At 34.7% G+C, this 13,109-nt stretch overlaps 1 protein-coding gene across 1 annotated transcript in view; it reads left to right on the top strand.

Annotated features, from left to right (window-relative positions):
* Window positions 1-8,241, top strand: part of OTOG (otogelin) — a 108,592-nt gene extending 100,351 nt beyond the window's left edge. Inside the window, exons 52-55 of the mRNA XM_026706431.2 lie at window positions 715-834; window positions 1,143-1,188; window positions 4,023-4,102; window positions 4,212-8,241. Coding sequence (XP_026562216.2) covers window positions 715-834; window positions 1,143-1,188; window positions 4,023-4,102; window positions 4,212-4,412 — 447 coding nt within the window. The 3' untranslated portion in view covers window positions 4,413-8,241. The remainder of the gene's footprint in view (window positions 1-714; window positions 835-1,142; window positions 1,189-4,022; window positions 4,103-4,211) is intronic.
* Window positions 8,242-13,109: the final 4,868 nt, after the last annotated feature.

Below are 13,109 nucleotides of genomic sequence, written 5' to 3'. Positions count from 1 at the left end.
TCTCTTTTTACTATTTGTACTTTTTACTATTTATACACTGTACTATTTACTACAGTGATCTGAAATCAGATGGCATTCTAAAAATACAAAGTTGTGCATGCTTAACTTTATGATACATTTAGTAGCATAGTAGATTTAATGTCATGAATCCTGAATATGTTTAATAGATGACCAGAGCCATTCTACAATCCATTACAAAAGAGCCAACTGTGCATCACTCCCAAATACTTCAAATCCTAGTGAGCATAACTTTGATTAACTTATAGCTCACAGAACACAAGGAAATGCTGATCTTGGTGATGAGCTAACACAATTCCTGATCATTCTTCATGGTGGCATTTCTCCATAGTGACAGTTGTATATGCAGTACAATAAACAGTGAGTCTAATTTGCTATCCAAGAATAATGATTATTGTATGGTACTGTTCTTTATTGGTAAGTAGGCTTTGGTACTGATTTGCTCTTCACAAAGATCTACATTGCGGTACACATTATATTGACCCCATTCAACTGTGGAAAGATTTGATAAGGATTAATATAATTACTGCCTATAGCTACAAAAACAAATTCTCGAAGAGACCCAAAGCATACATTGCATTGTAGATTTAAGAAAAAGGGTGATAGCACAGCAGAGCTTTTGGCATTTGGTCCTGTTTTTCTAACATTCTGCATAATACTTTGTATTTCTGATAGTTTGTTTTTAATATTTTGTAGCCCGGGTCAAGTTGGACCTTAAACTGTCTCAAATACGATTGCATAAATACACCAGTTGGATCAATTCTAATTACATCACCCATCAGCTGTCCACCTTTTAATGAAACAGAATGTGTGAAGGTTAGTGCTTCAATATATTTCTTTTCATATGATTTTATGGGGACCATAAAATTATCACAAGCAGATGCATCACAAAATATTTATAGCTGATGACTGGAATATAGGTTAGTTTTTTCATGGGAAGCATTATTTCTCCTGACTCTTATATTTACAGCTATAGGGCACATCTATCTATATTAGTTTAGGTTTTCATAATAGCAGCTAGGCTCAGCTCTAATTATGTTTTTCAAATAAAATTTGAAATATAACAAAGAATTTTACAGTATATATATATAGTGCATCTGACTTTTATTTTTGTATATATTTAGATTGGAGGATACATTGTCCCATTCCTTGAAGGATGTTGCAAGACATGTAAGTTGCTACTAAAGCATCAGTATTGGGGGCATGAAAGGGAAGAAATTTCAAACATTGATTATCATCAAGAGCAATGTAACTAATAAAAGGTGTCTATTAATTGATTTAAAATAAGTAATACTTTGACTCTAGTCATCATTTACAGAGTTTTAAAGGCATTTTATTCAGTGGAATTTCAATTTGTATATTGTCAATACAAATTTCAAAAATATTATTGGTTACATCTTCATAAACAGATTCTAATTGTTGAAGATAACATTTCTGGTTACCTGAAGCTAGGATGAAACAGACTGTATCTGTAATAAAAGTAGTATCTTTACTAGTGATCAGTGGATAGTTTGTTAATAATGCTTTTTTTAAATTATCTTTTTTAGTGTATATGTTTATTCAGCATAATCACCCATAGATAATCCAGTTGGGAGGCTACTGTTGCTAGCGTAAGGAAAGATAACATGCTGAATACTGATTTGGGGCATCTATTCATCATGTATAATATGTTCAATTTGTAATGTCCTTAGGTTCTGGAGTATCATTTTTGCTCCCATTCCCTGTTAGCCCAATTACACCTACACCTAGCCTTAAGTGTAACACAGGTACATTTTCTTGGAAATCAGTAGGAATGAACCAAACAGAGCCATTGTTGATTTCCAACAATGTACTCCCTCCTAGAAGCATAATGGCCCTCCGGTCACAAAACCTGATTTAAAAGAGCTGCATCATAGTACTAACTGCTCATTCTTCAGATTTGCTCACATCTTTTCATTTTGCACTGTATGGGCAGTGCATTGTTGTTAGCCAACAATGTACTGTTGGCAGTAAGCATTTGCATAGTGTTTAATTTGCTGCACGATTTGTTTTATTTGCTTAACTGAGTAATTTCAACACTGCTGTAGAACATAGAAAAATATTTTTTTGCTTGTTGCTATTCAAATAACACTTCTGCAGAGAGCATGGCATGTTTTTCTATCCAATGTTATATCCTAAACAAATATCTGAATATTCTCATTTATTATATTATATTATATTAAGAGCCGTGGTGGCGCAGTGATTAGAATGTAATACTGAAGGCTAGTTTGGTTGACTGCCGGCTGCTAGCAGTTCGGCAGTTCAAGTCTCATCGGCTCAAGGTTGACTCAGCCTTCCATCCTTCTGAGTTTGGTAAAATGAGGACCCAAACTGTTGGGGGCAATAGACTGACTCTGTAAACTGCTTAGAGAGGGCTATAAAGCACCATGAAGCGGTATAATAAGTCTAAGTGCTATTGCTATGATGATATAGAAGTATTAAATATAATAATCTGGCATTAGGACAAAAACGAAGAACAAGCAAATCTGTAGTTATAAACATACTAAATATGATATGAAAATACAGGATTCAGCTATCCAGGGAAGCCAAAATATGGAACCATGAATAAACTAATTGTAATTATGGCTTTAATAAAGGTGAATGTTTGTAGCTCAGGGTTGACATAAGGGGTACTTGGTGCTCTCTGAGCTTGCTTGTTTTCGTGCAGACGTTTCATTTACCCAAAGTAGGTAACTTCGTCAATGCTAGTGATGCTTTAGACTAGCACTGATGATGTTACCTAGTTTGGATAATGAAATGTCTGCAAAAAAAAAGGACCCCTCAATTATGGCTTTGTTATCTTTTAGGTAGATGAAACTACAGTCCTGTGCTATATATTACACTGACTTTAATTAATCAAATTATGTTTAGTTACACATATTGGGGATAGCAAGCGCCTTTCCTGCTATGCCAATCTTACAGGTTAACCTGGTTGCAAACTGCTTACTGTATTTAAAACAGAAAGCCAGTTCAAGAGAAATGAGATAAATAGAAAGTATTTAGAAAATTGTATATCTGAATTGTCCCAATCCTATAGCTGCATCTTATTTGATTAATTTTATGTGACCAGTTATGGCTCTTCCTTCCATCAAATTGTTGAATTGTGGAATTGAATTGTGACTTGACTCACAAGGTCATCCGTGGTACTCACAATACTATATCAGATCATTTAAACACAATTCTCAAATTCCTTACATAAGTTACATTAAACATTATTACATTACATTATTGCATTAAATTCCTTACATTTGCTAAATACATTGCAAATTTCAGCAGAATAGCATATATGCATAGCTATGTATGTTAAGCATTATAAATACTGAATAGACACTTTATGTTAATTTATGTATTTGCCATGCCCACTTTGTTATATAGAATTACTTCACCTAGATTAAACCACTGACAGAACTGTATTTCAGTTTCTGGAGTTTGAGGACTTTGGGTTAAATCCATTAACTTATGTTTGTCAATCTGAATTCTTAGTTAGAAGTCTGAGCTGATATCCCAGGATTTTAAAGTAAATGCATATGATTATGTTTCTGCCACTTTAGAAAGTTGACCTGGCATCTGTATAGGTTTCACTCCTTTTAGTGGTAATTGTATCAGAACAAAGCATAATCTTTATAGTATCTAAACACTGCATCTCTAGTGTTTTGGGCAAACTTTTTTTAACCCTTATTTTTTTTCTAAAAAAAAAACCTTATTTAAAAGTTATAAATACAATAGATCAGTAGTTATTTAATTTCTTTTCATAATTATTTCCTTTTTTTTTCTTAGCATGTTTTATCCCCTTTTGGGGTACAGTTGTGCATAGAGATTTTAGTATTTTTAGTATTTATTTGATTTGTCAATCGCTTACAAGATACAGGTATAAGAATAAATATAGTTTTGAATACATGAGATAGATACTTATAAGAAAAATAAAAAAACAATAGGACAGGGACAGTAGGCACAATTCATATTTTCCAAAAAATTCATTATTGTAGGTAAAGAAGATGGAAAATTCTGTAAAAAAGTGACTGTTAGGATGACAATACGCAAGAATGATTGTCGAAGTAATACACCGGTAAGCATTGGACCATTACTGTTTGCATCAGCTCTGTTAATGTTTGGAAGTCATGCACATATTAAGCCATTTTATTTACTGAGGTTTTTTTGTGTGTGTTTAATCCCAGGTAAACATTGTTTCCTGCGATGGAAAATGTCCTTCTGCAAGCATATATAATTATAACATTAACACCTATGCAAGATTCTGCAAATGTTGCAGAGAACTGGGACTACATAGGCGAACTGTACAATTATATTGCAGTGGTAATTCCACCTGGGTCAGCTACACAATTCAGGAACCCACAGACTGCTCTTGCCAATGGTCATGAAGCAATGCTAAAAGAGGTCTGTTACTTAATCAGCTTTGGAGGCAATTAATTTTATTCCCAGAATAAATTCAGAATTCACGATGCAGCTATCTATAGTTAGAACAATTACTTTTAAAGGTGAATATTTGTCATTACGTTTTTATTGTTCTCCTTAACAGATGGATGTTTGACGTTAATGTTATATTTTTAGCATGCAACCCCATAAGAAAATGATGCTCTACTAGAACATTCAGTATTTTTCAATGCTAGTTCATCCTATATAATTGGCTATTTATATAACTGTATAGATGGTTTACTTTTACAAACAGTAGAGTGTAAATTATTTCCATTCTTTACCATCAATGTATTAGTACTGTTACATTGCTCGTATGAAGAGGCTGTTAAATATGAAAATAGATTGAGGATTATAACCCTATAGAACCACTTAAAATAAGTGTATGATTGAATTCTAGTTGTAAGTAGATACAGTAGCTGCAAATAATAATCTTGGATGATGAGATGTGGTGGTTCAGTCAAACAGAAGCATACCCATTCAGATACGCTTCCATTAACTATGCACAGTGAGCTGTGTCACATCTCTGACAAGTAAAAATGGCCCATTTTAGTCCAAAGTACTTTTCATTGAAAGAAAAGAAAAAAAACCCTCTTTATTAGTTCTTAATCAATTGCTAACAAAAACATTCCAATTAAGAGGAAAAAAATATTCCGGGCCCTTTTGAATTTCATAAATATAAGTCCTTGTCTTGTGCCAACTTTCAGAAGAGAAGAAGTTGCATGTAAAAGAATGCAAATCATGTAATGATATGCACATTTATCAGGGAAATGTTTTCAGCATGGATAAGTGTATATATAAGCTTGATCTCTGGTGGGTAACATGGTTTAAAAGTAGTTTATAGTGTAATGAGACATATTTTTATAGGAAATGTAGATGGTATATTTCAATTATTTAACATAACAAAGAGCAGTCAATATCTCTTAAAATCATTAGGACAGTTTTAAAAAATATTACAGTTTATCACATTAAAAACCATTCTGTCATGTGAACAGAATATGTGAAAAATAAATAATTAGCTATCTAAAATATAATATCTCTGTTATTTGTGGGGGGTTTTTTTAGACTAATAACTACAAATAACAAAACTATGGATAACTTTGAAAAATGTACTTTAATCATGCACAAAATGTCCACCTGCCTTTTTGCATGTCTGTAAAGTAACAGAAAAATTATGGGTACACAACAAATGAATCGGTTCCATCATCTTAGTTATTCCTACAGAGACTGAGTTCCATACTGCTCCAAATCTATGAAGTTTTGAAACAGTTTTCCAAGGATTTGCTCAGCCTTCTTTTTTACTATTCACAAACAGCTGTTGTTATTTATAGTCCACAGCTTCACAGATCCACAGTTCTTAAAAAGAGATCAGATTTTCGTATTCACAATAGATTCATTTTTCTCCAGCCCTCTGCTGCATTTCAAACTACTTTTGAAACTCTTGAGAATACATAGTTTGCTATGTGATAATCAGCTAAAGTAATGACAATTTAAAAAGAGCCCAGAGTACTCAAATTGTCAATAGAAAGAAGTTTTGGGTTTTTTTAAAAGTGTACTTTTCTTTTGCAGGGATTATTTAATCAAAATATTCATGAATTAGAAGTCCAATGAAAACTTTTATGTATGTAGTCAGTTTTAATTTAATATTCTATTGCACACCTCTTGGTTTTAAAATAGTACCCTTTTCTGCAGTAGGATATATTTTCTAAGTAAGAAATTCCCCAAAAAGAAAAGATTCAAAAGCTCTGTATTATTTATATGTTGAGAGCCAGTTTGGTGTAATGATTAAGGCAGCAGGCTAGATAACTGCAAGATCTGAAGGAGCCTCAGTGGTGCAGTGGTTAGAGTGCAGAACTGCAGGCTTCTTCTGCTGACTGTCGGTTGCCTGCAATTTGTCAGTTCAAATCCCACCAGGCTCAAGGTTGACTCAGCTTTCCATCCTTCTGAGATGGGTAAAATGAGGACCAAAAATTGTCGGGGGCAATATGCTGACTAAAACTGCTTAGAGAGGACTGTAAAGCACTATGAAGCAGTATATAAGTCTAAGTGCTATTGCTATCTTGAGTTCTTGTACCATTTTAGGCACAAAGCCAGTTGGGTGACTTTTGCACCTGTCACTTTCTCTCAGCCCTAGGAAGAATGCAATGACAAACCACTTCTGAAAATTCATGGGCTCTTCCAGGAAGTTGCCAGACACCAAAACCAAACCAAATCAAAACAAAATGGTATTTAATATTTCTGCTTCAAATATAAGGCATAGCTACCTCTGTGTGTTAAGAAACCCACCGAAAAGTTCCTTCACTGACTCAAACATTCTAGTGATAGAAATGGATTCTGACCATTCATTGTTTCTTACAATTAAATTCAAAGATTTTGGAAAAAATACTAAATACACCTTTTTCTTTTTTATGTATGCTGCATGATATTCATTAAGTTAATATGAAAGTCTGTGTTTTTAGCTTACTATTAATCCTTTAAATGTTACATATCACGATTCTGCTGTACATATATTTTACTTATATTTAATAACATTTAACAGCTTATCATAAAATATAACAATCCAATGTTGATTTTAAAAATTACATTTAAAAAATCCAAATTAGAAGTGTGTCACTTTTGTTTTTAAGTCTAATGCAGCTGAATAAACTGTTCCTGAAGAAATCAAGATGCAGGCATATTTTATTCTAGGATCTCTGACTTTCAGAGATTATGTATTAATCACTGTATTTATGTGTTCTAAAGATGACATTCATTCAACAAAATATCATGTTTATTAGACATCACAGAGAATGTTTAAAACTGGAGGGCTACAAACCTCATTAGCGTTGGAAGTGTAATATGATAGAGGGGATAGGAAATCCCCCCCCCTTGTCCCATTAACATGATTTTGAGAAGACTTGTGTGGTTTCATGATGTGGATATGATTTTGAATTGTTGTATACACCCCAAAAATTAAAAAATCAATTATTATATGAGGAATTATCACGCCGAATAGCAAAAAAATTTTTTTTTTATGATGGAAAGACCATGCCACCATTAGTCTGGTAATGTGAGTTTTCTCTCTAGCTTTCTTTCTTTCTTTCTTTTTTACTGATTAATTGATTTTGTTTATTTAAGTTGCTTTGACAATTATATTTAATTTTTTCCAGCTAAACTTCTCTCTAGCATTCTACTATCCTAAATTATTGTTTCTTTGTGGTCATGTTTACATGTTGCATTTAAAAAGTGATCTTATTTGTATGAGAGAAAGAAACAAGGATTTCTTCAGTTGTTTCTCGTTGGTTAGGCTAGCATCAATCAATGTACAGCATTACCTGTAACAGAGAGCACTCAAAATCCAATCCAATATTCTACTAGCAGAAACAATTTCCACTGTTGGAATGGGAAATAGTTCTCCTATAACTCTTCATGGGCCCATTTCCCACTTCTTCACAGGCCTCCTACACTTCTTGAACAGATTTAAAATGCACACAGGTAACTAAAAAGAGGAAAGAATTAGATAGTTGAACAAATTTTATTTTCAGAAAGATGAAATAATAGTTTTCTGGGCCATCTTGAGTCTTGGAAAGGTAGTACATTAGTATTAAAATAAAATGGTGAATTTAAAAAAAACTGCATAGCCGTGTCTGTTGAAAATAATACAGAAAATGCTTTTTAACCCAAAAATGTCTGAGGCAGTTTTAAAAAACTTCAATAAAAAATCTTAGTTATTAGTATTATTGATGAATGGTTAATACATTTTTCATTGTACCAGTATGTTTTGTGATCAGACTAATGAGCAGTTGTATAAAAATATATCCAGTATTTCCCTGAAATATAAATAAAGCATTTTACAAACTTGATCTCCCAAAATGCAATTTGTTCCACATTTCATGTTTTAATTACAATAGAGGCTTAAACTACACTTGTGCTTGATCTTTTTTTTCTTAATCCCACAGCTGTGTTATCTAAATCCTTTTCCCTCTTGGCTGCGTTGTTGACTTCTTGCTTCCTAAGTTTTTAAAGAGGACAGAAGATAGATAAGTTTTGTTTTAACTTAAACATTTTGATCATGCTCTATAAGGCGCAAGCTGTATTTTTCATTTATGCAGGGCGATGTCCTTGAAGTTTTGTTTTCCATAGCCATCCTGAAATTCAATTGGATTATCACTACCAGATACAGAAGAGGTTGTAGTCTTGTGGGGGTTTACAGCTCAGATCTGGTAGCCCTAAATTGGATGCAGACTTTGCCATGTATTCAAGGAAGACAAAATTTCAAGGAGAACAGCCCAAAATATCAAGCTTTTTTATAATGGTGGTATTTCACATTAGTCTTCCTCTCCCACTCACACATTCATCTCCACTGACCGACATCATTATTTCCCCCACCCACAGCCCCTTGCTCTCCCCTGACCCAGTTAATGCATATATTCATATATGTTCTCCCATTTCCTTCCAAGCTGCAATTCAGAATGGGTGAGAATAGTTTATGTGAATTATATAGCTTCATAGTTGTTCAGTCTTCTGCGATACAGCATTCCTATATTACTGGAAACTTTGAATTACTAGAAACATATTGGTGGTCATGCAGCTTTGAATTACTAGAAACTTTGAATTACTAGAAACATATTGGTGGTCATGCAGCTGTAAACTTGTGGATCCAGGAAGACTTCCAAATTGGCACCTGTTATTCCATAGGGAAATACAACCTCTTTAAGAGCCAAACCTGGTGCAATTCTAGAATCACTAATATTCTGAATATTTTTTTTCTTCCATTCAGTCATGTCCAATTCTCAAAAACTGCCTGGCAAGTATCTGCAATTTTCTTGGCAGGGTTTTTTAAAAGTGGTTTGCCATTGCCTTTTTCCTAGGGCTGAGAGAAAGTGACTGTCCCAAGTATCTATGGAGATTCTCAGTCATCCAGGCCATGGTGGTCCCAAAGATGCTTTTTCAAAAGGCAGCTGGACTTTGTTTTTTCTTGAAGACATTTCACTTCTCGTCCAAGAAGCTGAACTGAAGAAACTTCTTGGATGAGAAGTGAAGTATCTTCAAGGAAAAACAAAGTTTGCCCTTTGAAAAAGCATTCTTAGAATGTCTGTCCCAAGGTCACTCAGCTCATTTCATATCCAAGGTGGGACTAAGACATCACAGTCTACCAGTTTCCAACCTGATGCTACCTCCTGTGAATAAATAGACAAGACATTTTTCCTCATCCAGACCCTGATCGCCTTTACACTTCAGTTCAGGACTCTGATCTCATTCCATTCCCCCTCCCCCCCAGCTAGATATCAGCATACTCATGATCTCCACCCTGAATTAGTTATAATAACTCTCTGGAATGTCATATGGAAGTTAAAGTAGATAAAGAAGACCAAGCCCATGGTAAATCCCATAATGGTGTGCCAAGAACCAGACCCTTCTCATGGTGCAATCATTGACTGTTTGGGAATATCTGTATAACTATCACTTAATTGTGATTAAGAGCAATATTTATTTTCTTTCTTTTCATTCTTTATGTCCTACTCTCTACCATTTAATTCTTTTACACTCCAAGTTGCCATCTTCCATATCCTATGGTAATCAGCAGAGGGCTATTGCCATTGACCTAAACCATTTTTATTTTGATCAAATGAGTCCTTCACATACTCCGTTTTAATACAATAGATAATATCTATACTAGATTACCAGCCTCAGTCAGATCCATGGAGCATCCTTGATCACTTTTTAGAACTTTTCAGCCAGTGTGCTCAGGAGGACTTAAAGCCCTTCTTATGCTGTTCTATGCAAACTAGGACCTATAATGTTGAGATTACCTTGTATGTTGTATCCCACTAATTATAAAGTATATGCAGTGTGTGGATATCTATAAAAATAGAGAAAAATAGGCAAGCAAGTTACCTACGTATAGGAACCACTTCTTTCTAATAATTCTGTTTTCTAAGTAATTCACTTTATTAAACATTCATTGTCCAACATTCTTTTCCCCAAAGACAGAAAATATGGTATGGTGACATATCCCAGTTTTGGCTGGGTTATACTATAACACGTCTAAATCTTCTGTCAACAGTGGCATGGTGTTGCATTCATTTTTTAAAGTCTCCCTCTATGATACATCTGTTATATAAATAAAAATAATGCAGCCCTATATTTTTATGGAACACTAATCCACCTTGGCTATGGTGTAATTATCAAATGATTTCATGCTATGCTGGTGGCAGGCTACATCCAGGGCCCATAACACATGCTGCTGAGCTCTTTTTAAATCCTCTTTGCACAGCTCCATTCATAAATTTGCCATGGCTTTTAAAGCAACATAGTTTGCAGCTTTTCAGAATGATATCAAATAAGTTCATTTATATTGCTGTAATGCAGCCACTCCCCCACTTTCACCAATCCAATGTGTACATTCTATTATGCGTGCCTTCTTCAGTTCTGATCTCTGAACTCATTAAATACAAGAGAACCAATGTTTTACAAGAGTAGCCATGGCAGACTATGGAAACCTTGAATAAGTGATGTGAATTCTGATCCTGTGATAATAATTGATACACCTTTTGACAAACTTTTACTAGAGAGAGTCAGTCCCTGTAAAAACAGCTTCCCCAGTTCAGAAATAGTATGAAATATTTTTATGTTTCTTGTAAAATAGGTCTTTCTGCCTGCTTGGTCTTTTAGACTCTTGTAACCCATTCTCCAATCTACAGTATCAGGCTTGGCAGATCATCTTTTCCAATGGTTTCTCTTTTTTCTCTCCTTGCACAAGCTGTTTAAGTGGTATGGACTGGTTTAATGCTGAATATTTTAATCTAGATTTCATAATATTTCATAATATTGTTCTCATCTCCTAATGTCAACAGTTAGAAATAAACTGGGTTTGATCTGAATCGATCTGTCTATTGAAATTATCAGTCGTCCAGGTCACTGTTGTCCCAAAGGTGCTGTTTCAATGGACACTTCTCCAGAACTGAAGCAGCTTCTTGAATGAGAAGCAAAATGTCTTCAAGGGAAAACCAAGTCCAGTTGCTTCTTGAAAAAAACACCTTTGAGACATCTGAACCTATCGTTATTATAAAATGAACAATCCTAATGGCAACAGGGTCTGAAGAAAATAATTACCATAGAAGTAATATTTTTTTCATTCCTTTCCAGTCCCAAATCCAATCCCCTCCTAGATTTTCTTACTTTCTGAACATTTCCTAGTAGAGGCACAATGACTGCAGGAGAGATAGCAGTTAAAAGTTTCCTACTATTTTATTTAGATCTAATCCCCTTCATATTTTATGTGGTCCCATATCAGCATATGGCCCTATGTAAATATTGGTTTATTCACACACGGATAAATCTGATTAAAAAAAGAAAAAAAATGGATTGACTTTGTTTCATGACTATTTCCTAATCCAGGTGTGAGCAATATTTTAGGGACTGGACAGAGAACGACTCAGTCCCCAAATCTTTGGAATGGGAACATCAGAGACAATCCAGTGATACTTTAATGTCAGCAGAAAATAGGTGGCTATCTATTTTTCAACCCATTTTGGAACTTCTGGGATGAGGTTAATATTGGAGCTCTGGTGGCCCAGTCGTTAGAATGCAAGATTGCAGGCAGATTCTGCCTATTAGCCTAGATTCAATCCTGACTGGTTCAAGGTTGACTCAACCTTCCATCCTTCCAATGTCGGTAAAATGAGGACCCAGACTGTTGGGGGCAATTGGCTGAGTCTGTAAACAACTCAGAGAGTGCTGTAAAGCACTATGAAGGAGTAGAATATAAGTGAAAATGGCTCCACTCAGTTCAGCTTCAGGGCTGACACTTAGCGCTATTGCTATTGTGGATTAGAAACGAAGGCCTCTGAGAAGCAAATTATTCTCATTTCCACACTTAAAATCACTCCCAAACAGAAAGGGACAGGAAAAATATTGCACTGCCAAAATGTAGCCATTTTGTCACTCTGCTTCAGGGACTTGACGCTCATTACAAAAAAGAGTGTGCCCTGAGTTCTGCTCAATTCAATTCTACATACCATGTTCATGAAGTTTTCTTGACAACAGTATGAAAATAATCCACTACTTTATTCTCCAGGATTTTTGTTCTTAACTCGCTAATTTAGCTTTCAGGCCCTGGGATTTCCTAGTAGTGTGCCATCCAAAGCCTGAATTTTATGAGATCAGTCTCAAGGTCAGCCAGGTGTTGCCCCCAGAGGAGGACTATCTACTAGGTAATGCTTTTCCAGTCACTATTTTAGCCACTATGTCACTGAGGACACATCTCTTATTACACTCTTGCAAATTCCTTCTCCTCATCAGCTTAGCTGATTTATGTGCTTACTTAATAAAGGCTGAGCCTTGCTTATTGCTCATCTATTCTATTTTAACTTAATATGTCATTTGAAGTTCAGCTTCTTTAGCAGGGGTGTACAAGATAATAGTTGGTGCAAAATGCAGTTTATGAAAATCCTCCTTCAAAAGTTCTGCTTTTAATATGAGGACTTAGGGTAAATCCTACCAAGATTATTATTTCACCAAGAGGTACTTGGGAACAGACTGGACATGGTGTCAGATGCATGAGCAATGCCAAAGCTGTTTTAGAAGGTCTGTTTGTTTTAATATACAGATTCAGGGACCGTTTTTCTGCCTCCCCATTAAATGCCAAACCAGTAAATAAAATA

The sequence above is a fragment of the Pseudonaja textilis genome, chromosome 1 (genome assembly GCF_049901715.1).
Source record: "Pseudonaja textilis isolate UNSWEBS1 chromosome 1, rPseTex1.2, whole genome shotgun sequence".
Classification (NCBI taxonomy): Eukaryota; Metazoa; Chordata; class Lepidosauria; order Squamata; family Elapidae; genus Pseudonaja; species Pseudonaja textilis.
Note: the sequence above shows the minus strand (reverse complement) of the source record. Positions and strands in the feature narration are given on the sequence as shown.